The 22,415-nt window shown below is 34.3% G+C and overlaps 3 protein-coding genes across 3 annotated transcripts; all 3 read left to right on the top strand.

The window, feature by feature from the left end:
* The first annotated feature begins 852 nt into the window (after nt 1-852).
* LOC111478226 (apyrase 2-like) lies at nt 853-6,651 on the top strand. The gene is made up of 9 exons (XM_023122394.1): nt 853-1,770; nt 1,971-2,099; nt 2,185-2,241; nt 2,327-2,419; nt 3,474-3,670; nt 4,135-4,226; nt 5,687-5,904; nt 5,992-6,178; nt 6,268-6,651. The coding sequence occupies exons 1-9, from the start codon at nt 1,459-1,461 to the stop codon at nt 6,381-6,383; spliced, it is 1,401 nt and encodes a 466-aa protein (XP_022978162.1). The 5' UTR covers nt 853-1,458; the 3' UTR covers nt 6,384-6,651.
* Nucleotides 6,652-8,764: 2,113 nt separating this feature from the next.
* LOC111478294 (ricin B-like lectin R40G3) lies at nt 8,765-12,585 on the top strand. Its single transcript, XM_023122491.1, has 4 exons — nt 8,765-9,290; nt 9,416-9,538; nt 11,101-11,329; nt 12,305-12,585. Coding segments are annotated over exons 1-4 (840 nt in total). The 5' UTR covers nt 8,765-8,804; the 3' UTR covers nt 12,307-12,585.
* A 7,121-nt stretch (nt 12,586-19,706) lies between these two features.
* Nucleotides 19,707-21,351, top strand: LOC111478281 (NAC domain-containing protein 92-like). Its single transcript, XM_023122469.1, has 3 exons — nt 19,707-20,006; nt 20,238-20,521; nt 20,642-21,351. The coding sequence occupies exons 1-3, from the start codon at nt 19,835-19,837 to the stop codon at nt 21,110-21,112; spliced, it is 927 nt and encodes a 308-aa protein (XP_022978237.1). The 5' UTR covers nt 19,707-19,834; the 3' UTR covers nt 21,113-21,351.
* The last annotated feature ends 1,064 nt before the right edge of the window (nt 21,352-22,415 follow it).

The raw sequence follows: 22,415 nt of genomic DNA, 5'->3' as shown, positions 1-22,415 counted from the left end.
GTCCCTTTCTATACCTCGTAAAATAAAGTTACAAATTTCACGTCCATCCTAAATATCTTATCCACTCAATTATATATAGAGACGTCTGTTATGCTCGTAGACATAATTATTCACATAATTATATTTAGAGATGAACTATCCACTTAGCTACGCTTTGAGTTCAAAAACGTAATTATCTACTCAGCTATGCTCAAAGATGGAATTATCCACTCAGGTATGCTCGGAGATGGAATTATCCACTCAGGTATGCTCGGAGATGGAATTATCCACTCAACTATGCTCTATGCTCGGAGATGGAATTATCCACTCAGGTATGCTCGGAGATGGAATTATCCACTCAACTATGCTCGGAGACGGAGTTATCTATTCAGATATGCTCGGAGATGGAATTATCCACTCAGGTATGCTCGGAGATGGAATTATCCACTCAACTATGCTCTATGCTCGGAGATGGAATTATCCACTCAGGTATGCTCGGAGATGGAATTATCCACTCAACTATGCTCGGAGACGGAGTTATCTATTCAGATATGCTCGGAGATGGAATTATCCACTCAGGTATGCTCAGAGACGGTATTATCCATTTAGCTATACTCAGAGATAGAATTATCTACTCAGGTATGCACATAGACGGTATTATCCATTCAGCTATACTCGAAGACAGAATTATCCACTCAGCTATGCTCGGAGACGGAATTATCCACCCCCAACTATACTAAAAAATGGAATTATACACGTACTTGAAAGGGGGAATCATTACCTGCTTAACTATATGGGCAAAAAGTGACATGATTTTTCCCAATAAATATAGGAAGAAACTTACATTATCAAACAAAAAATAAGAAAAATAAATAAATAAATAAAAAAGCCAAAGAACCGTCAAGTGGAAGCATTGATCCGAAACGTAGAATAATGAACGAAATTGTGGCATTACTTACGTTGGATTTCTCGTTTTGGGTTGCCGCTCTGTGAAGCGAATTCGCTAACTGCTCTATTTCTGAATCCAAATCCGCCATTGTTGACACTCCCTTCAATCCATACTTCAAATCCCTTCTTCTCCCCTTTTCCCCTGACTTCGCCATTTCAATTTCTTCTCTTCCGCCGATTTTTTGTTTGTTTTTGCTTCTTCTTCAATCCGAATTTCACTTCAATTCGGCTCCCAATCGACCCCATTTCCTCGATTTTACTGACGGATTCCACCCAGATCCGTCCTTGATGCTGTTGCGAGAGAATCATTAGTCAATTCATTGCGTAAAATTGTCGTTGTTCTTCAGAATAGGAGAGCTGGATCCGACTCCCGAAACACCGCAGTCCTTGAAGGCTCCCGCTGCCTCCAATTCCACTGGAAACGGTCAGATCCGTTACCGATCTCCGTCTTCCGCCGAGCTTCTTGACGGCCAATCGGCGTCTCTTCCACTTCAAGATCAACAGAAACTACTTCAGTTGGAGTTTGACAAGATGCATAAACGTCCCGGGAAGCAACAATCGGAATCATTGTCCAACAAGATCTATAGATTCAGAGGGGTGTTATTGCTCACCTCTCTTTCTCTTTTCCTTATCTTCTTTATTCTCTATTACATGCCGGCCCGTGAGGATTACTCCTTCAACCACCGCAAAGTTTCCCCTGATCACAGGTCGTCTTCTTCTTCTAAGACCTCTTTTGCTGTAATTTTTGATGCTGGTAGCTCTGGGAGTCGCGTCCATGTTTTTTGCTTCGATCATAATCTCGATCTCCTCCCTGTTGGCAAGGACATCGAACTTTTCGAACAAGTACCAATCTCTATCCCCTCCTGTATCTACATTTTCACTTTTTGTTCTTTGAATTTCTATTTCTTTCTAGATGGGTTGTGCTTATTTTCTGTTCTTGTGATTGTTTTTGCATTGAATTTTGTATTTGAATGGACTGCATTCAGTTTATCTCGAGATTGGCTGTGTTTTTGTTTACTTTTGTTTGTTTTCTTCTTCTTTAGCTTAAACCAGGATTGAGTGCATACGCTGACAATCCCAAGGATGCTGCAGCATCTCTACTTTCCCTATTGGAAAAGGCAGAAAATGTGGTTCCAAAAAGGCTGCGGCAAATGACCCCTGTTAGAGTTGGGGTTCGTTGATCTGCTTTGAATTTTTTTTTCTCTGTTCTTAAGAAGAAGCTATGTCCGTTCTTAAAATTTGTTTTTCATGTTGCAGGCAACTGCAGGCTTGAGGGCCCTGAAAGGTGATACATCTGATAGAATTTTGCAGGCGGTAATGTTCCTTTCTTGTTCTTTGGAAGCAATTTTTACGTTCCCTTATCTTGTGCTAATCGACGCAAGCTTTTATTTTCTTTAAGGTTAGGGATCTCCTGCGAGACAAAAGTGACCTCAGGTTGGAGGGAAATGCTGTGTCTGTAATTGATGGAACTCAAGAAGGTTCTTACCTTTGGGTATGTCTATTATGGCTGTGATGCACTCTGTACTTTGTATGTAATCTGGGCCTCAGCTGCCGCTTCTTTTTAGTTTCAATCCTCAAATGCATGTTATTCGTAGCACAATCATGTAATTATTTGATGTTCTTGCTAATTTCTCTATTTTCCTCTCTTAAGTCGAATAATATGAAGCCGTTAGGATAAACTATCATGTTTTTCATTCACACATCTTGCTTCCTCTACAGCCATTTCTTCAAGAAAATCCCCTTTGTTTTTGGTCTTAAGTTAGATTATGTGACATCCCACGTCGGTTGGAGAAGGGAACGAAACATTTCTTATAAGAGTGTGGAAACCTCTCCTTGGTAGACGCGTTTTAAAATCGTGATGTTGACGGCGATATGTAACAAGCCAAAACAGATAATATCTACTAGTGGTGGGCTTAGGCTGTTACAAATGGTATCGGAGCTAGACATCGGGCGGTGTGCCAATTGAGGACATTGGGCCCCCAAGGGATGGATTGTGAGATCTCACGTTGGTTGGAGAGGGAAACAAAACATTTCTTATGAGGGTGTGGAAACCTCTCCCTAGTAGACGCGGTTTAAAACTGTGAAACTGACGGTAATATGTAATGTGTCAAAGCGGACAATATCTGCTAGCGGTGGCCTTGGGTTGTTACAGGTTATGTGTTGAAAACCTACAAATCTTCAAAGCTTAGGATGTGCTGTTCTCTCTCTAGCCCTCATCATTTTTTTTCTAAGTTGACGATGGAGTTGGCATATATGCATTGAGATCACATTTAGCCTAGGTGCTGGAATAGCAGTATGAATGAGGTTACTTAACAGAAGAGGATAACGGAACTTGTCAGCACAATTATTTTTGTGGGTCGAAATGGAATACGGAAATAGTAGTAGCGACATGAAGAGGTTGTCAATAAACTACATACGAACGTTAACCATCAAAAGAGTATTGAGCACAATTTGAGACAGATAAGTTCAATTGGAGATTGTTAATCATTGAGATCTTGCATGTTCTCATCTATTAACATATTACAAGCTTGGCTATCATTTTCCAGGTGACGTTAAACTATCTGCTTGGGAACTTGGGGAAGAAATATTCGGATACAGTTGGAGTTGTAGATCTTGGGGGAGGATCTGTTCAAATGGCATACGCTATCTCAGAAAAGGATGCTTCTCGGCTATCAAATGCAGAGGGGGTATACATCAAAAAGATGTATCTGAAGGGAGCAACTTATTATCTCTATGTTCACAGGTATACATTGTCTCCCTTGTCTCGTTGATTTTACCAGTTGGTAAATTTTAGGCATGACAATACGACTCTGCTAATTCAATCTTCCCCTACTCAATTCATCAATAGCTATAGTTTAATCTTGTGGAATCCCACTATGAGATCCCACATCGGTTGGGGAGGAGAATGGAGCATTCTTTATATGAGTATGGAAACCTCTTCTTAGTAGACGCATTTTAAAACTTTAAGGGAAACTCCGAAAGGAAAAGCCAAAAAGGACACTATTTGCTAGCGGTGGGCTTAGGCTGTTACACCCCCCCCAAGGCTCTAGTGAATGCTTATATTTTTCCTTTCCCTGGATTTTTGAAGTTCTTTTGTATCAATTCTCCTTTGTGATTCGCTTTGGGTTTCCACTAGTTGCTGATGCTTGGACTTTAATGATTGTTTTTTGACTGACTTTATTTGGTTGTTTGTGTTTTGAATTACAGTTATTTGCATTATGGGTTACTAGCTGCTCGAGCTGAGGTTTTGAGTGTCTCAGAAGATTCTAGCAATGATTGCATCCTATCTGGCTACGAAGGTTTGTGTTTTCTTTTCTTCTCTTCCAGATGATAAATGTTTTTTCAATCACCATTTCCTATCTTCATCTCGTGCTGACGTAAGTTGCAACTGCCTGTCTTATTGAGTATAAACTTCTTGTAACTTACCAATTTTGTTGTAAATACACATCTTCATCTCGTGCTGAGTATTCTGGTCATTATTAAATCATTTTTCTTATAATGGGCAATAATTCTGAGTTCCCACGTTGATGAGAGGGGAAGAAACATTCTTTATAAGGATGTGAAAATTTCTCCCTAACATACGTGTTTTAAAAATCTTGAGGGGAAGCCTGGAAGGGAAAACCCAAAGAAGACAAATATCTGCTAGTAGTGGGCTTGGGCTGTTACATATGGTATCAGAACCCGACACCGAGCAGTGTGCCGAGGGTGCTAGGCCCTCCAAGGGGGTGGATTGTGAGATCTCACATTGGTTGGAGAGGGGAACGAAACATTCTTCAGATGTGTTTTAAAAACCTTAAGGGGAAGCCTAGAAAGGAAAGCCCAAAGAGGACAATATTTGTAGCGGTGGACTTGGGCGGTTAGAGTAATACATATTTGAATTTGTAAAAAGTTGCACCAGAAAATCTCTAATAGAAACAAAAGAACCAATAAGAAATATGGAAGGTAAAACAATGCAATAATCTCAAAGATTTTGAGGTACTTTGAACCTCCTCTTCTCGAGTATTCTCACTCGAGCTTAAATCAACTAAACCAATGCCAGCCGTCCTTTCCCACTCAGTCTATTTGTAACGAATTCCTACCACCAAACTTGTTAACAAATTACTAATTTACCTTATTACCCTAATATTATTCCTAGCTTCCCTGATAGCATTCTTATCATCCTCATTCTCCACAAGTAGAAGCATGTTAAGATTCTTATGTAGCTTGGAGGAATGTGTATATAAAACTGTATGTAGTACTTGTGCATTATACATATCTGAAGTATGGTAAGGTACCAGTTCCATTAATAATCATAATTCTGCATAATTTTCTTTTTTCAGCTATAAGCTTTTTCTTACGACCAACAGATCGTGGGTCGGGTGTGTACAGTAACGATATTTTGGATATAACAAATATTTGATAGAGCCTGTTTATTTATTCTCACGAAACATACTCGGGGAGAATTCAAGAGCTCCTTTATCTCTCCGACACCTATAAGACCCGAATAAGTACCCTTTCCATCATAATTGAACTCCAAAAATACTCCCTGACCCACGCCCTTCCCCTCGAGTCTAACTAGCTGGTTATATGGGGTCCCACATCTTTACATTTAAATGCTAAGCTGTTTGCGCGTAAACTACTTGTGATCGATCGGAATTCCCTTGTTCCAATATGGTGTTTATAGGTTATGCTCTTTGAATAATTCCTATGTTCTTTACTACCTTTCTGGATAACAAATGGAGCTTTGAACTGAAGTAGTGTCAATGCTCTCTCTTTTTAGGAGCATACCATTACGGGGGAAAGGACTACAAAGCATCGGCCTCTTCATCAGGCTCCAGCTTGAATGGATGCAGGAGGACAGTTTTGAAGGCCCTCAAGGTTAATGAATCCTCATGTACTCACATGAAGTGCACTTTTGGTGGCGTTTGGAATGGAGGAGGAGGAGACGGGCAGAAGAATCTCTTCGTTGCTTCGTTTTTCTTCGACAGGGCGGCTGAGGTATGATTGGATCATCTAAGTAAGGGTGTTTGGAAATTGTTATGCTTGTTTTTGCACGAACCACTGATCAACCAGGTAAACATGTAGGCTGGTTTTGCCGACCCCAATAAGCCCGTCGCTAAAGTTCGCCCTTCAGACTTCAACGATGCAGCAAAGCAAGCCTGCCAAATCAAAGTCGAAGACACCAGTACATATCCGAATGTCGAGAAGGATAACCTGCCGTACTTGTGTTTGGATCTTGTGTATCAGTACACACTACTCGTAGACGGATTCGGTAGGTTGCATTTGCATCAATACTTATATTAGATGAATGATCGATCAATATATGACACTAACGTGTTTGTTTGCTTCGGTTTGGCGTAGGCTTGGATCCCTGGCAAGAGATCACATTGGTGAAGAAGGTTAAATACCAGAATTCCTTAGTTGAAGCAGCATGGCCTCTAGGCAGCGCCATCGAAGCTGTCTCGTCGTTAGCCTAAAACGTTATTTGGCGAAACCGTTCATCGGAATCTAGAGTGAGCTCTTCTTCTTCGTTAGCAAGGCGTTGATTTATCGTTCATAGGTAAAAGGGTAAGTTTCATTTAGGTTGCATTCTGAATTTGAATTTTGGTTGAGTTCTTGGGAATAATTGGAATATAATGGTTGAATCACAATTTTTTTGTGTAATAACTCACGTTCTATGCCAATTTTATACGAGTTGAGAGAGAGCCATTCTTTTAGCAACTTATAACACACATGGTTGTAAAAGAACATATTGTTGTCGACCAGGGCGTTTAGGTCACCGATCTCATATGAGAAGATGAGGTTTGAAAGTTCGAATCTTTGTTAAGACATCTATTTTAAGGTGTCGGAGGTTCAAATCTCCACCTTCAAGTTTAACCTATGTTTGAATTATTCGTAAAATAACCCTTGAAATGTAACTTTATATGCTTGTGTTGCATCTCATCGTGTAATAGTCCAAGTCCACCGCAAGTAGATATTGTCTGTTTTAGTATGTTATGTATCACGGTCAGTTACGATTGCTAGGGAGAAGTTTTCGTATCTTTATAAGAAATGTTTTGTTTTCCTCTGTACTTTCCAAACAACGTGGGATCTAAGTTGAAACCTAAAAAATGTTATTGTCGTAATATATAAAAGAAAGAACATGTGATCACTTCATCTTTAATGCCGACTCTCTATGTTGTCAAATACCACTGTACTGAATAGAGTTAAATAAGACATGTCAGCGGTTCGAGTCCGCTTATCTCCAACTCGTGAACTTAGCCGATACAAAGCTATATGATAGCACTCCATTTTTCTGATTCGGCAGTTCGATCTATGATTTATCATTCATGGACGTTGATAAGATCCTTCCATTTAGCAGCACCTTAGGATGGCATAGCCTTAAAGTTAAGGGCGAGGTTCAAACGAAGAAAGGCTTATAGTGGAACGGAGAACAATTGTTTATTGAAACTCCGAGCTTTCATCATTAAAGTCAAGTGTGTGGGACCGAGCCTTTCATTCAAACGAAACAAAATATACCAACCCATTATTATTATCATTTCCCACTTTCTTGTCCCTATTTTAAATTCCTATTTTTTTCCAGAAAAAAAAAAAGAAAATTAAATAATGGTATGAATTATTCTAACTAATTCCAATTATATCAAATCAAATTAATTAAGATATTATTTTGTCTCCAAACTTTAAATTACATTTGCTCTTAGAAGTGATATTATAAATGGTGGACAAATTAAAAATCAATTAAAAAAATATTTTTAGGGTTTATTAAATTGGATATAACCAAAATATACGTGACACCATTAAGTGTACATGAATGAGCCGACTCACATTCGAATAAGAGCGTTCTTGAAAATAGGATGACCAATAAAGACTTAAAAGTTACTGCGGTTGAAAGTAACTTTTGTTGAAGTTACTACTTCAATGACTCAATCATAGAAACTCAAAAGTTAAAACATGTTTCGTTTACTTGGAGCATTGGTGTTGTTGAGTGGGAATAATATTTACTATTAAAAGCTAGCATTGAATAATGTGATCATGTCACAGGAATAGTCGAAGCCAGATAAATTTTGAAACTCGTTTTTATATGATTTCTAGGTAAGGTTGACTGTTAGTTGATATACCCAAACAATGAACATAAAATTTACGACTTTATTAATATGTATTATTTTTAAATGAATTGGGTTTTCTTTTACTATCGAGAGATCAAATAAAGCTAATTTCTAATTTGAAGGACCAATTACTATACCACTCTTTTTACGAGTTCAAGAGTAAGCTCAATTATTATTAATATTTTTTTAAAAACTGTATTATAATTTTTTTCAATATAGATATAGCTTAGTAATAATTTTTTAAATTAAAGGACACGAGTGAGAGAATTTGATTCTCTACCTGCACGTACATACTATATAAATTTAGGTCGTATTTTGAAAAATAAGAAATTTGGTAAAAAAAAATGAGTTATCTTATAATATTGAATATAAAATATTAATAACTAATTTATGGACATATTTTTAAATTTATATAATCACTATTTTCCAATATCATATAAATTTTAATACGTATATATATATATATATAATTTAGAACAATGAATTGGGGGTTTATTAAACCTATATTTATTTTTGAAAATTAATCTTTTATAATTATATATTTTTAAATTTAAAATTTAAAATTAAATACTTAAATATATTTTTAATATGACACGTGTATTTAAAATTTTATTTATTTATTTATTTGGCAATAGTTTCTTAGCATACACGTCATTTACAAACGAGGTGCTGGAATTCTAGAACCTACCCATGAAAACGACACGTGTCATAATATTATTGGTTAAATTCTCAATTAAATCACACTAGCAGTCGGTAAAGGTCAGCCCGGAGAAACCACAAAGATCGGAAAAAATGTCCTTCCCGTTTCATCACCACCATCGCCGTGACGACGAAGAGGACGACGAACGTCGTTATCCTCCGCCTGGATACCGTCCTCCGTACTGCGATCCACCGCCGCCAGTGGTTCCTTCTGTCTACCACACTCATTACGACGGGGCGCCACCTCCGCCAATGGTTTCCTCCGTCCACCACACTCACTACGACGAGGCACCGCCGCCGCCTCGGCCGTCTTACGCTGCTTTCAACTCCGATTTCCCTCCGGAACCGCCCGTTCCTGACTACGGCTACTCTTCTGGACCGCCGCCGGCGGTCGTGCACCATCACTCTCACCATTCACACTTCCCCTCGGTTATTCACCACCACTCTCATAATTCCAATTCTTCCTTCTCCAACAAGCCGACCGTCAAGGTCTTCACCAAAGCAAACCCTAATTTCTCCCTTGCCATCCGCGACGACAAAGTTATCCTCGTCCCTTCCGATCCCGACGATCCTGCTCAAGTATGATCGATTTAACCCTTGATCATTTCCAGTTTTCGCCTTAATTTGTAATTAGATCATTCGATTTTTGAAATTCTTCTTTACTCTTTGATTTTAATGGCGTTGATCAATCGTGAATGTTTCAGCACTGGTTCAAGGATGAGAAGTACAGTACGAGGATTAAGGATGAGGCAGGGTACCCCTCCTTCGCTCTGGTCAACAAGGCCACCGGTCAGGCGATGAAGCATTCCATCGGAGATACTCATCCGGTAAGTTTTGCCTCTCATTCTATTGCCGCTGTTCGTCGTAATTTTTCTGGAAATTGAAATTCTCTGTGATGTTACTGAAAGATGGATGAATTTACAGAACCCAGAAAATCATATATCCTATGGTGTAAACTTACCGTGCTTTTTGAAATATTCTATGTATTAATTGATTAATTATTCCACTAGAAGTCAAGATCTTATATTTTAAGTTCTAAGAGATTTTGTCCTTAAATAAGAATTATTATTATATTTATCTCATAATGAAGTGAAACGTGTTCTTGATCAAAATAAAATAAATCTGGGTTGAAATTAATTAAAAAAGTGGATCATATATACCTGAGAGGATAAAAGGAAGTACTGTTATCTTTTCTAAAGTTGAATGTGAGATATGTTCAAAGTAATGATTATAATCAAAATTTCTCTAATTCATTAGCTTAAACTTTTTGGATGACCGGTGATTTAACTTAGTATCAAAAGCAAGTGGTCTTGTGTTTGAACCTTTGTAATATCATTTCCTTCCCAATAAATATTGGTTTCCACTTGTTGGGTTTTCTATAAGTATTCAGATGGGAATTGAGCATGGTGGTATTTTTTGTATCTGTCCTAGAAGAGTTTTTTTTTTTTTTTGTTTTTTTTCCTGAAGTTTTTGAGTCAAAACTACAATAAATGTGGCTATAAGTATTTGAATCATCTGACTTTATGAGAATAAGTACATGGCAATTACTACTTAGCTTATGCTTGTGTTGGTTCCAATTTTATCAACCCAAAGTCTACCCCTAGCAAATATCAAGGGTTTTAAAAACTTTGAGGGGAAGCCCGAAAGGGAAAGCCCAAAAAGGACAATATCGGCTAGCAGTGGGTTTTGGGTCGTTACAAATGGTATCAAAGCCAGTCACCGAAGGATGCGAGGCACTGGTCGGAGTAGGGGCTAGATTCTCTTCGTAGTAGACACATTTTAAAATCCTTGAGGGGAAGCCTAAAAGGGAAAGTCCAAAGAGGAATATTTGCTAGCGGTGGGCTTTGGGTCATTACAAATGGTATCAAAGCCCGTCACCGGAGGATGCGAGACACTAGTCGGAGTAGCGGGCTAGATTCTCTTTGTAGTAGATGCGGTTTAAAATCCTAGCCTGAAAGGGAGAGTCCAAAGAGGGCAATTTCTGCTCGAGTTGGTTGAGAGTACATTACTTTTGTAGGTGTATTGAGTCTTTGTTTTGGTTAGTTTGGCTGTAATTGCTATTTTTAATTTCTGCTTTTGTGGTGGTTGAGGGTTAAGATGTTTATGTTGCCTGGGTTCGGCATTTTTTGTGATCAAGTTTCATTGGTTGCATCTTGGGGATTTAAGATTTCTCGGTAAAGCTTTTGAATTTAGTTTCACGAAAGGTAACAAAATGGAATACCAAAATCCTAACACCCAACCAAACTGAGTGAAGCAAAGCAACTAAACTCGGTTGGATAGTGAGGATGACATTAGTTCTGATTGGAATGACGTTAGAAAGTCACTTCAAAACGGCCCCTACAATCGAAATGGACTAACGAAACGAACTGACATGGTAAATTCAATGCAGGTACAGCTGATACAATACAATCCTGACGTGGTGGACGAGTCGGTACTGTGGACACAGAGCAAGGACTTTGGGGAAGGGTTCAGATCCATAAGGATGGTGAATAACATTGGGTTGAATGTTGATGCTTTTCATGGGGACAAATATTCTGGTGGAGTTCACGACGGCACCAAAATTGTCCTTTGGAAATGGAAGGAAGGAGAGAACCAACTATGGAAGATCGTACCCTACTGTAAGTTCTTTTTCTTGCCCCTACTGCCCTTTTTTGCCAAATAAAACTGTGCTTGCATTGATTTGAAATCATTCTCTCGTTTTTCTTGCTGTTGAATTTCTGGATCTGAAGCCTAATCAAGAATTAGATTGCTCGTTCTACTTAGTTTAAATTACAAATAGAGTTGGTAAGTTCATAAATTCTTTTAGTCAGAATGATCTACTAGTGTCCCAAAATAAAAAATTCAAGGACCCGTTCAAAGACTAAACTTGTACTGAAATTCTTTTTTATTTCTTATCTAGGACGGATTTTGTATATTTATCTTATGATATAGAAGAAAAATATGAGATCATTCATGTTGGTAACCTTACATTAGAAAGATGGGAAAACTTACATGTTATTCTTCACATTGTTAATTGATTTTGAGATAAAACTCCAGATAGCATCTTAGTCCATGATGCCCAAACTAATATTTGGCCTCCAAAAAAATCGAGTCCGACTCGAGAATATGATGAAGCGAAAAAAAAAACACCATCTTGAGAGGCATGTCGAAGATCCCACATTGGAAAGATGGGAAGATCTTACAATTTTTATGAACTACATGAACAATATATCATACGTGTTTAAAGGAGGTTTAAACTAGCTTAGCTTAGTGAGTTGACTTCATTCTTGAGCTTTGATTTTATGAATTGAAGCTAGTAGTCTTTGATTAGTCCAGGGTTTTTAATAAGTAAATTTAGAAGATTTTTGTGACCAGCTATGAATTCTTTTGTAGCATTTTAAAAGTGAATTGGGTGTTTTGTGGCTAGGTTCCATTTGCATCTATGATTGATACAAAATTGAATTTTTGACTTTAGATATGGTAATCAGTGAGTTAGTCACCGAACTATGCTTGGATTGACGTTAAGAACAACCCGAACTTGATTGATATTTCGTTTAGATATTGAAAATTTGAAACTTTGACCGATTACTTTTATCTTTTTGGGGTACAAACAGGAGGGATGTGACAGATAAAAGGAGGGAGGGTATGCTATGCAGTGGAATGGGTAATGTGACCTTGAAAATAAAGGTATTCTCTTGGGTGTTGAGAAGCCATATTTTATGAATTTCAAGTGTGGAATATGAATATAATTTGGGCTTTGGCTTTAGCAATTAGTATGGATTTGGATGCCAGTTTGGTTTTGGCCATGTTCTTGTAAAACCCCACGTATCTTCTTCTTATGTTTCATTTGATGGAAATGATATCAATCTACGTCCATGTCCTATTTTTTCATCTTCTTATTCTGAATATAATGTTTTTAGCTAGTTGAAATGCAAAATAGTTGACGAACACACGACCATACGTTAGGATATGTTATTATAAGGGAGCACACAGGAGTTGTGTTAGATTGGATTGTTGGACCAACTCGAAATTTAGTTTGGTTGGTGTCCCGAACAAATAGAGTAGAGTTCAGGAATGAACATCATCACCTAACTCTACTCTTTATGTCCAACTAACTCGTTGGGTCATTCTTTTTAATAAAATTATTGAAATTGATTAAGAAATTTCATGAAATCTATTTTTCAATCTAACTTTAGTTAGGAGGATGGAATGTATTTTCCACCTTGACCTTGTTTCGGTCTCGGTCTTGGTCTCCCGATCTTTTATTTACTTTTTTGTATGGTTTATTGAGTTATGTATTCTAGCACAAGACTTTGTCTCGGTCTCGTGTCGATAGATCTTGTTAATTGAAACCGACTCAGCTTACTCAAATTACTTGAAATATAATTTTATTCAAATATTTTATTTATTATTATTTTTTAAATTTCTAATTAACCAACCATTTAAGTTTGGGCCTAGATTGGGTCAGGAAGTATTTAATTTTTTAAAAATTTATATTTTTAGATTGTTTTAATTAAATGTTTATTAAAATTATTAAAATTATTTTTCCATTTAATTTATTTTAAAATTTTGATATTTATTACTTTAATTTAAAAAAATCATTGATATTGTTAAATTTCATTTAGTATTTGATTTTTTTTTTTTAAATTTTTATTAGTTTTTAACACAATTAAAAACTTTATATTAATTTAAAAGCTATGATATCTAAATTATAAAAATATATTTTAAAAATTAAAAAAATTACTTTTATTAATATATAAAACTACATAATACACTTTCGATTTGGATTGATTCTACTCAACTGATACAAACATGACTCAAACATGTTAACCCACGAGTCGGTTTAATATTTAACACGATAATTTATATTTAATTCAATAAATATATTCTTGTATTGTCATATATGAATGATGTGATCATAGGTCACATCTTCCTTTGTTTTTCTTTTTTATTTAAAAAGAAAAAAAAAAGTGGATATTAGCTTTGAAGTTTCATTGGAGTGAATAAAAAGGTGGGCAAGAAAGAGATTACAATATTATATATGAAATAGAAATATTGAGAAGCCGGGATGTTCGTAGGTTGGGTCGGATCGAGTTTGATGGTAAATTTTTTCAACAAAAAAAAACATTTATTGAATAATGAATTATTTATTTATTTATTTTCAAATATTTAATTAAGATTTATAACTTAATTTAAATATATATTTAAAGAAAAAAACTTTTCAAATAATTGAAAATTTATTTTTAAAAATAATCGGAGAATAAATTAAAAAAATAATAATGAAACTAAATAAAAATAAAATAAATCTACCGTATATAGTTGCATCATAAGAAAAAAAAGTATTTTTACAATTAACAATAAAATTACGTTTGTTCTATTTAATTTGCAACTCATTTGTCGAGCAGGGACGAAAGTCAGCCTTGGTGATTCGACAGTGTCGTGTGGAAGAGTCGTCGCACAATAGATAAACTTTACTCTAGGGATAACAGGCTGATCTTCCCCAAGAGCTCACATCGACGGGAAGGTTTGACACTTCGATGTCGGCTCTCCGCCACCTGAGGTTGTAGTATGTTCCAAGGGTTGGGCTATTCACCCATTAAAGCGATACATGAGCTGGGTTCAGAACGTCGAGAGACAATTCGATCCATATTCGAGAGGACCGGGAAGGACGCACTTCAGATGTACCAATTATCATACTAGTTTTAGAAAAACTCATAAACCAATCTAATAGATGAACTTTTATTTTATTTAAACCAAATCCGACTCCAATTGAGTTGATTGAGTTTTCCAAGTCATCGAGTGTTTTGAACACTCTTATTATGAAGTTAATCTTTATTAAAAAAAAATCATTCCATCCGATTCATTAGTTCATCGAGATACTTACACGATTACAAATATTTCCAAAACACTTTTTTGTTATTAGGGTTCGAAAAATTCTATGAAATTTCATGGCTCGAGAATAAGACTTCAAAAGTTTCGTTATAGCGAATAGTATCTCGATCAAATAATTCTATTTATTTGAATTTATAAGAATTCGAATAAAAATAAATTATTAATAAATAAAAAGATTCTATTTTTTTTATTTCACACCGAAAAATTCCACTGCCAGGTGGGCGTGTCAGTGTCCCCACGCGTTTTCTTTCTTTTTTTTTTTCTTTTAATTATTCTTTTCAATCTTATCATAATAAATAAATAAATTTTCACACTTTATATATATATATATATATATATATATTAAGAATATGTTATTATTTATATAATTTTTTTTTCATTTTTAGGAATTTGTAGCATTTTTTAGGAATATATGCCTATTTCCTCTATTTAGAAATTTCAAAAATAAAAAAATAATTTTTTAAACATTTAAATTAATGTTTATATATTATAATTTTTTAATAATAAAAAAACAAAACAAAAAAATTCATAAGCTCTTTCATTTTCAAGTTTGTTGTTTCATCCCGGATACAGCACAACACACGACACCGCAGATCATTTCCAACAAGTCTCTCGACATTTTTTAGTAGAGAATACCACTTGTCCAATAAACCGTACCTTTTATTATTTAAAATCATATCGAAAGTTGCTATACCTTTAGCTAAGATTCCACTCACGTGACTGACTAAAGTCTAATGTCAAATTGACATGACATTTCTCACGCGTCAAATTATTATTATTGTTTAAATCGCATTATGATTTGAAAATAAAAATAAATTAAATTATTTACCAAAAAAATAAAAATATATCCCTAAAATTAAATTATTTAAATCCCATATGGTAACCAGTCAAAAGGAAGATTCTTAACGCTATTTATTTATTTATCCAATTATATTTCTCCGTCCCCTTCTATGCTCCGTTCCACTTTTATATATATTATATATATGTTAGATGAAAGTTCCACATCTGCTAATTTAGGAAATGATCATGAGTTTAATTAAGAAATACTATCTCCATTGCTATGAGGCCTTCTTGGGAAGTTAAATAAAGTAAAGTCATGAGAGTTTAAGCTCAGAATGGACAATATCATATTCGGATAGTCGGGTTCATCTAACCATAAATATATATATATATTAAAAAAAATTATTTTTTTATACCAACCATTTAATTCAACAAAAATAAATAGAAAAATTCATGGAAAGTTTTTCTAATTTATTTTTAAGTTTTGGTTAAAATAAAATTTTAATTTTTTTTTGAATTATGAAAAATTCTTAAATGTTAATAATTGTATTGAAAAATATATTTAAAACTTCAATAATGATATCTATTTATAATTGATTTCAAATATTTTTAATGAAATAAAAAAACCTAATAATTAAATTTATTAATATATATATATATATATATATATATATAATATAGTATTTTAATTCTCCTATGGTCCCATTTTTTAAACTATTTTTCACATTTCAAATGATTGAATACTACAAAATTAATATGATATAATAAAATGGTTGACTTTAATTTCTTGATTTTGTTATTATTTCAAAATAAAAAATAAAATTTTTCTATCTCAACGACCACGTTGTTATCATTAATTGTGTCTCGTTTAAAATGTTATCATTATTTGACTAACTTACCTTCTAAAAACAATTCAATATTTTGATTTGACGGTTGAATTTTATCATTATATCCTCTCGATTTTATATGGGGTAGTTAGAGATATCCACCAAAGAATTGAACAGAGTCGGGAATGGGACGAGACCAACGGTGGTGAGAGGAACGAAGAATATAATCTTTATCGCTGATTCCATTTAGCTAACGTACTCCCTCTTACATTTTTCGCTTGAGCGAGAATTTCACGTCAGTTCGAGTTGAGTCGTCGACCGGATAGGTTAAATGTGTAATATCCCACATTGGTTGGGAAGAAGAATGAAACACCTTTATTAAGGTGTGAAAATGTTTCTCTAATAGATGCGTTTTAAAGCCTTGAGGAGAATCTCGAAAGGAAAAACACAGAGAGGACAATATCTGCTAGCGGCTAGCGGTAGTCTTAGGCCGTTACAAAATGGATATATCTAAATCCAGTACATAGATTATAAATTGGCAAACTCGTAGTTTAGATCAAACAAACCCGTATACTATAAATTGTAAGAATATTCCGTACCTAAAAAGGGAGGCTATGAACTATGATGAGTATAGATATAGCTAACTGTTTGGTTTTAAAAAGGTAAAAAATGGTGACGAAAAGTCATACAACTTTTGGTGTTTAAAGAAATATATATGACATAAAAGGTCGAAAATTAGAATCTTTCCAACCCCACATACTATTGAACTATCAAAATTGACGGAAATATTAATAATTTAGAAAATTTTAACGACGGAGCCAACCGTTTAAAATAATTGCAAGTAGGGTTTTCATATACCACTCTTTCACGTTCCAATCATACGAAATATGTTGAGTTAAATACAGCTCATTATGATCTGTAATACTTATAAGCTAACTTCGTTACTTACATTTTATCAGTCAAACTCAGTACATCTTAGTTGATCACATAACAGTACAAGCCCACTGTTAGCATGTATTGTCCGCTTTGACCCATTATGTATCATCATCAGTCTCACGGTTTTAAATGCGTTTGTTAGAGAGCATACTCACTGACACACCCTTATGTTTCGTTCTCTTCTCACAATCCACTCCCTTGAAGACCAGTGTCCTCGCTGGCATCGTCTCATGTCTAGTTCTGATACCATTTGCAACCATCCAAGCCTACCACTAACAGATATTGTCCACTTTAGCCCGTTAGTATTGTCAACAGTCTTACAATTTTAAAGCGCCTCTATAGAGAGCGTCCTCGGTGGCACACTCTTATCGACATGAAATCTTACTAATCAAAACATATGTCTTTAAATAAGAGGTCAAAAGTTTGAATCCCTATAAATATTTTATATTTGAAATTAAAATATTCCACCGATTTATTAGTTCATAGACTAATATATTAAACAAAATTAATAAAATAAATTAATTATTTATTCGTTAACAAAATCATTTGAAATTTAATGGGTGGATATGTCTTTTTCTAAATTATATTAATTATTATATTTTAATATATATTTTATTATTAATTAGTGGAGAAAAAGTAAAATTTTGATAGAAAATTATTTGAATTTAAGTGAATTAATGAAGGGTGGATTAGAATTTATTAAAGTTAAGAAATTAAATTATAAACATTATTACCATAAATATGTTTTAATTGCTTTGTCTTGTTGGGAATTAATATGTCTATTTTAATTTATTAATTTTTAAAAAGAAAAATTATAAATAAATTTTAAAAACATTTATTGCAATTTTTTACAACTTACTCTTGAATATGTTTGTATTTTATAAAATATCAGAAAAAATAAATTTTTTAATAGAAATAATATTGAAAAATATAAATTATACATTAAATAATTATTTGAAACAAATATTCTTTTTATAAAAAGAATATTAAAAACGAAAAATTTCTCCCACAGGGAACCTGATGCCCGTGAAGAATCGGGATGGTGAGGAAAGACTTATTGTCCTTGTCTCTCCCCGCTCCACGGGCATCTCTACTTACCATATATATCTATATATCTATATATATATATATATATATATAATATAAAATATTTTTTTTTAGTTTTTTAATATTGGAAAAGTTTAAAAAGTAAAAAAAGTATTTTAAAATTATTTTGTTAATGGATTTGCTTTCAGTGTCAGAATTTTCCAAGCATCCTTGAAGTATAGGAAGTTTCTTGGAAACCAAACATTTAAATTAATTAATTAAAATAATTGCAATATTTTTCTTCATTTTTGACTTTTATTTTTATTTAATTTCTCTCTCTATTCACTTGGTCCTTTGCAAATGTTCATCCTTATCCATACAAAATTAATTAATACTTTATAATTTTCAATTTTATCTCGTGAAATATTCTAACCTCTAAATGCAGTCCCGGGTATCAATTAGAAGCAAAAAAGATTTATAATATATATATAATTCAAGGTATTTTCGTTAAGTTTTGGTAATCTGTTACTGAGCTAATAGTCGGTCGTGCAAGCCTCCTGTTGGGACCCGCTATGCCATAATGCCATAAACGAGAAATAAGCAATTTTATCGAAACAAATGTATAAGTAGAATTTTGTTAATTATTTACTTTAAATTATCATTTTTAAATTTTATTTATAATTATATTTTTTTTAATACTTTAGAGATTAAAGTATATATATATATATATATATATATATATATATATATATATATAAAGTAATTAATCAATTATTCCAAAATGCTATATTTTAATACTTTAGACTTGGTCATGGTGACATATAATAATAATAATATTGTTATTTTTTCTTATTTTTCTTATATTTTAAATTAGATAATGAAATTCTTGGAAGGTTTTGTTTAATTAAGCAAAAGGTTAGGTGGGTCCCATTGACATTGGAAACATTCTAAGCCCTCTCTTAATTTCACCTATTTTTTGTAATTTAGAAAAATACAAAATAAAAATGATTTTTATTTTAAAAAAAAATATATTTTTTTAGAATAAAAAGCTTTTTTTATTAAGAATAATCACACACCCCGACACCCCCTCGTCTTTTAGCTCAATTTGATGCGCGAATGTTAAAAAAAATTCGATAATCTGAAGAACCCGATCAACTCAATCTAATTCGAATTTATTCTTAATTAATTTTTTGTTTATTACATATAAATATTTTATTTTGCTTAAAAATAAAAATTTGAATAAATCGAATAACGATAATCAACCTGATATTTTATAGCTGATCCCGAGAAAAGGATTCGATCTTTCTAACACCTTTATACGAGCAAACAAATGGTGTTTTTTTTTTAAAATAAAATTTTGAATTTCATTAATTAATTTTATTTAATATTTTAGTTCAATAATGGTAAGCTAGGAAATTTGAACTACTCAGATGACGTCATAAATAAATATATATATATATATAAAAAGACAATTTCATAGTAACACCCAATTCAAAGCTTCGATCGAAATCTTCCTTGGTGGCCACGGAACCTTCCTTATTTAAGCGTCTCTCCGCTCCCCTTGATATACTTTTTATTCAACAATCTCTCTCTCTCTCTCTCAACTTCCGATCAAGTCTCTCCGCCGTCTTTTCACCGGAGCTGACAATTCCGATCATTTTTTGCTTCCCTTAAATTTCCGGCATGGAGGAACCACCGCCAAACGCCTTGGATTTGCCCCCTGGCTTCAGATTCCACCCCACCGACGAGGAGATCGTCACTTATTACCTGATACATAAGATCACCGACGCCGCCTTCACTGCCACCGCCATCGGAGAAGCTGACCTGAATAAGTGTGAACCTTGGGATTTGCCACGTGCGTCTCTTCCTTCTTCTCTGAATTTCCATTAATTTGAGATTTATTTCATTTCCTATTTTTTATTTCTTTTATTTTTTTAATTTTTTTAAATTTTGATAAACATTTCATGTTGGGTTTTTTAAAATCAAATTATTTAGTGAAAATTAATTAATTAATTAATTAATTATAGGGAGAAAATGGGTATTTTTTGAATTTTTTTTGTAATAATTTTTATTTATGATTTTGCAGATAAAGCTAAGATGGGGGAAAAAGAATGGTATTTTTTTTGCCAGAGAGACCGGAAATATCCGACCGGGATGAGAACGAACCGGGCGACTCAGACCGGTTACTGGAAGGCGACCGGGAAAGACAAGGAGATTCTCAAGGGAAGAACGGTTCTGGCTGGTATGAAGAAAACGCTGGTTTTTTACAAAGGAAGAGCTCCCAGAGGTGAAAAGACCAATTGGGTCATGCATGAATTTCGACTCGAACCCAAATTCTTTCAGTTTCTTGGTTTTCCCAAGCCCATTAAGGTAATTTCATTGGCTTAATTTTGATTTTAGCTTGTTAATATTTATTTGTTTAATTAAAAACAATTCATTTGAATTTGAATTTGAATTTGAATTGCTTATGAATTTCGACTCGATTTACAGGCTGATTGGGTTGTATGTCGGGTTTTTCACAAGAACACAACGAACACGGTCGGAGTAGTGAAAAAGATTCAAACTTCTGATTTTTCTTCTTCTCTCCCACCTCTAATAGATCCCACAACTGCTCATACTCCAATCAGTGGCAGATTCGATAATGGTGAAGTCAACTGGAGGTTATCAGTACCATTCGATAATTATGCAAATGATTACCATTATCATCGGCCTTTTTCAGCGACGAATACTGCAGTGACAATGATTTCGTCGTACCCATCGTCTGTCCCCGACGACGAATTCTTCTCATTTGATCAACTAGACGTCGGTGGAACAATGTCAATGGCGGCGGCGACGACAACAACAACAACAACTATGGAGTGCAAAATAGAACAAGTTTCATGGTCAACGATGAGCGGTGTGACACCGGAGATATCATCGTCGATTGACAACGAGGCAGCTCTCGAGTTCTGGGACTACTGAAAATTGAAAGTAGATGTTATGATCGAACAATGGCGATGCTTTGTTTTAAATGGGCATTTCCCATATTGAACGTTTAAACAATGATTAATTGATTGCTAATTATTATTATTTTTTTTTTTGGTTACATAGTCCTTTTTGGGAAGGAATATTAGAACTTTCATGGGTTTGGTTTGTTGATTGTATTGATATGTAGCAATGTGACATTGTATATAGCTTCTTTATCTTTTATTTTAACCGTTGTATTTTTTGTGTTATAAATACGATAGAGGAAAGTTATACAGATGTTCGGGTCGTGTTTCTTGTCTTTTAGTTCTTTAATACGTGCACGGGTTTAGGTTTCGAGTGCCTAACTAATAACGTTGTGAAATTGAAAGGTCCAAAAGACTAAGCTTTACTCAGTACGCACCTGCTTTAATAACGTTCTGTTTCTCGATGGGGTAAGGGAAGGGGGTTTTGAACCTTCTGTGAGTGACTGTAAACGATTATGTCTTCGAGGTGCAAAAGTTGACAAATAAGTCATCCTTATTGCCCCTCGACAGAACCGTACATAAGACATTGACCTCTACCCTTGTTTTGTTAATACAACAATTTAAGAACGGTGAGATTCGAACGCTTCTCCATCCTTTCCTTGTCCCTGCTCCCGCTACTTATTTCCGTCCCCACCCCTAAAAAAAATTTCATTCATTTATAAGGAGAATTCATGGAAATTGAGTTAATCACAAAAAAAAACATGTCGATACCAGCTACAGATCAGATATGACCGGTATCCGAGTCTTGCCCATTTAAGGAATATGGAGGAGGTATGTGTCCTCTCGCTCGCCTTGAGCAATCACAGATCAACCCGACTAAAGGTCGCTTTTTGTTTCTGTCTTTTGTTGAATCTTTTTCATGGCATATGCGACTGGGTCATCCAGGTATATCCGTTATGTATGGATCGACTGTGTATGGATCACTGGCTTAGATGGGCTTGATGGACTTTTTTAATAAATAAATAATAAGTTAGTTTTGTATATTAATTTTAATATATATATATATATATAACTCGTAGGGCGGGTCCCTTATTCATTCAGAGTAGATCTCAAGTGCATAGGTTAAATGAACATCTTTAGTTGAACCAAGTTCATGATAGCGTGGAGTCGAACTCCAACTAACAAACAAAAACGAAAAAAAAATGTGTCAATTGGTTATATGTCTGAGCTATGCAATCAAATAACTCACTCCGACAATTTATTATTATTATTATGAGTATTGAGATATGAAGATTTGAATTTTTTACTCCAAATAAATGAGTACTCCGGACAGT

Source organism: Cucurbita maxima, unplaced genomic scaffold (assembly GCF_002738345.1).
Source record: "Cucurbita maxima cultivar Rimu unplaced genomic scaffold, Cmax_1.0 Cma_Scf00004, whole genome shotgun sequence".
NCBI classification, from domain to species: domain Eukaryota; kingdom Viridiplantae; phylum Streptophyta; class Magnoliopsida; order Cucurbitales; family Cucurbitaceae; genus Cucurbita; species Cucurbita maxima.
This window is presented reverse-complemented; position numbering and strand designations above follow the sequence as displayed.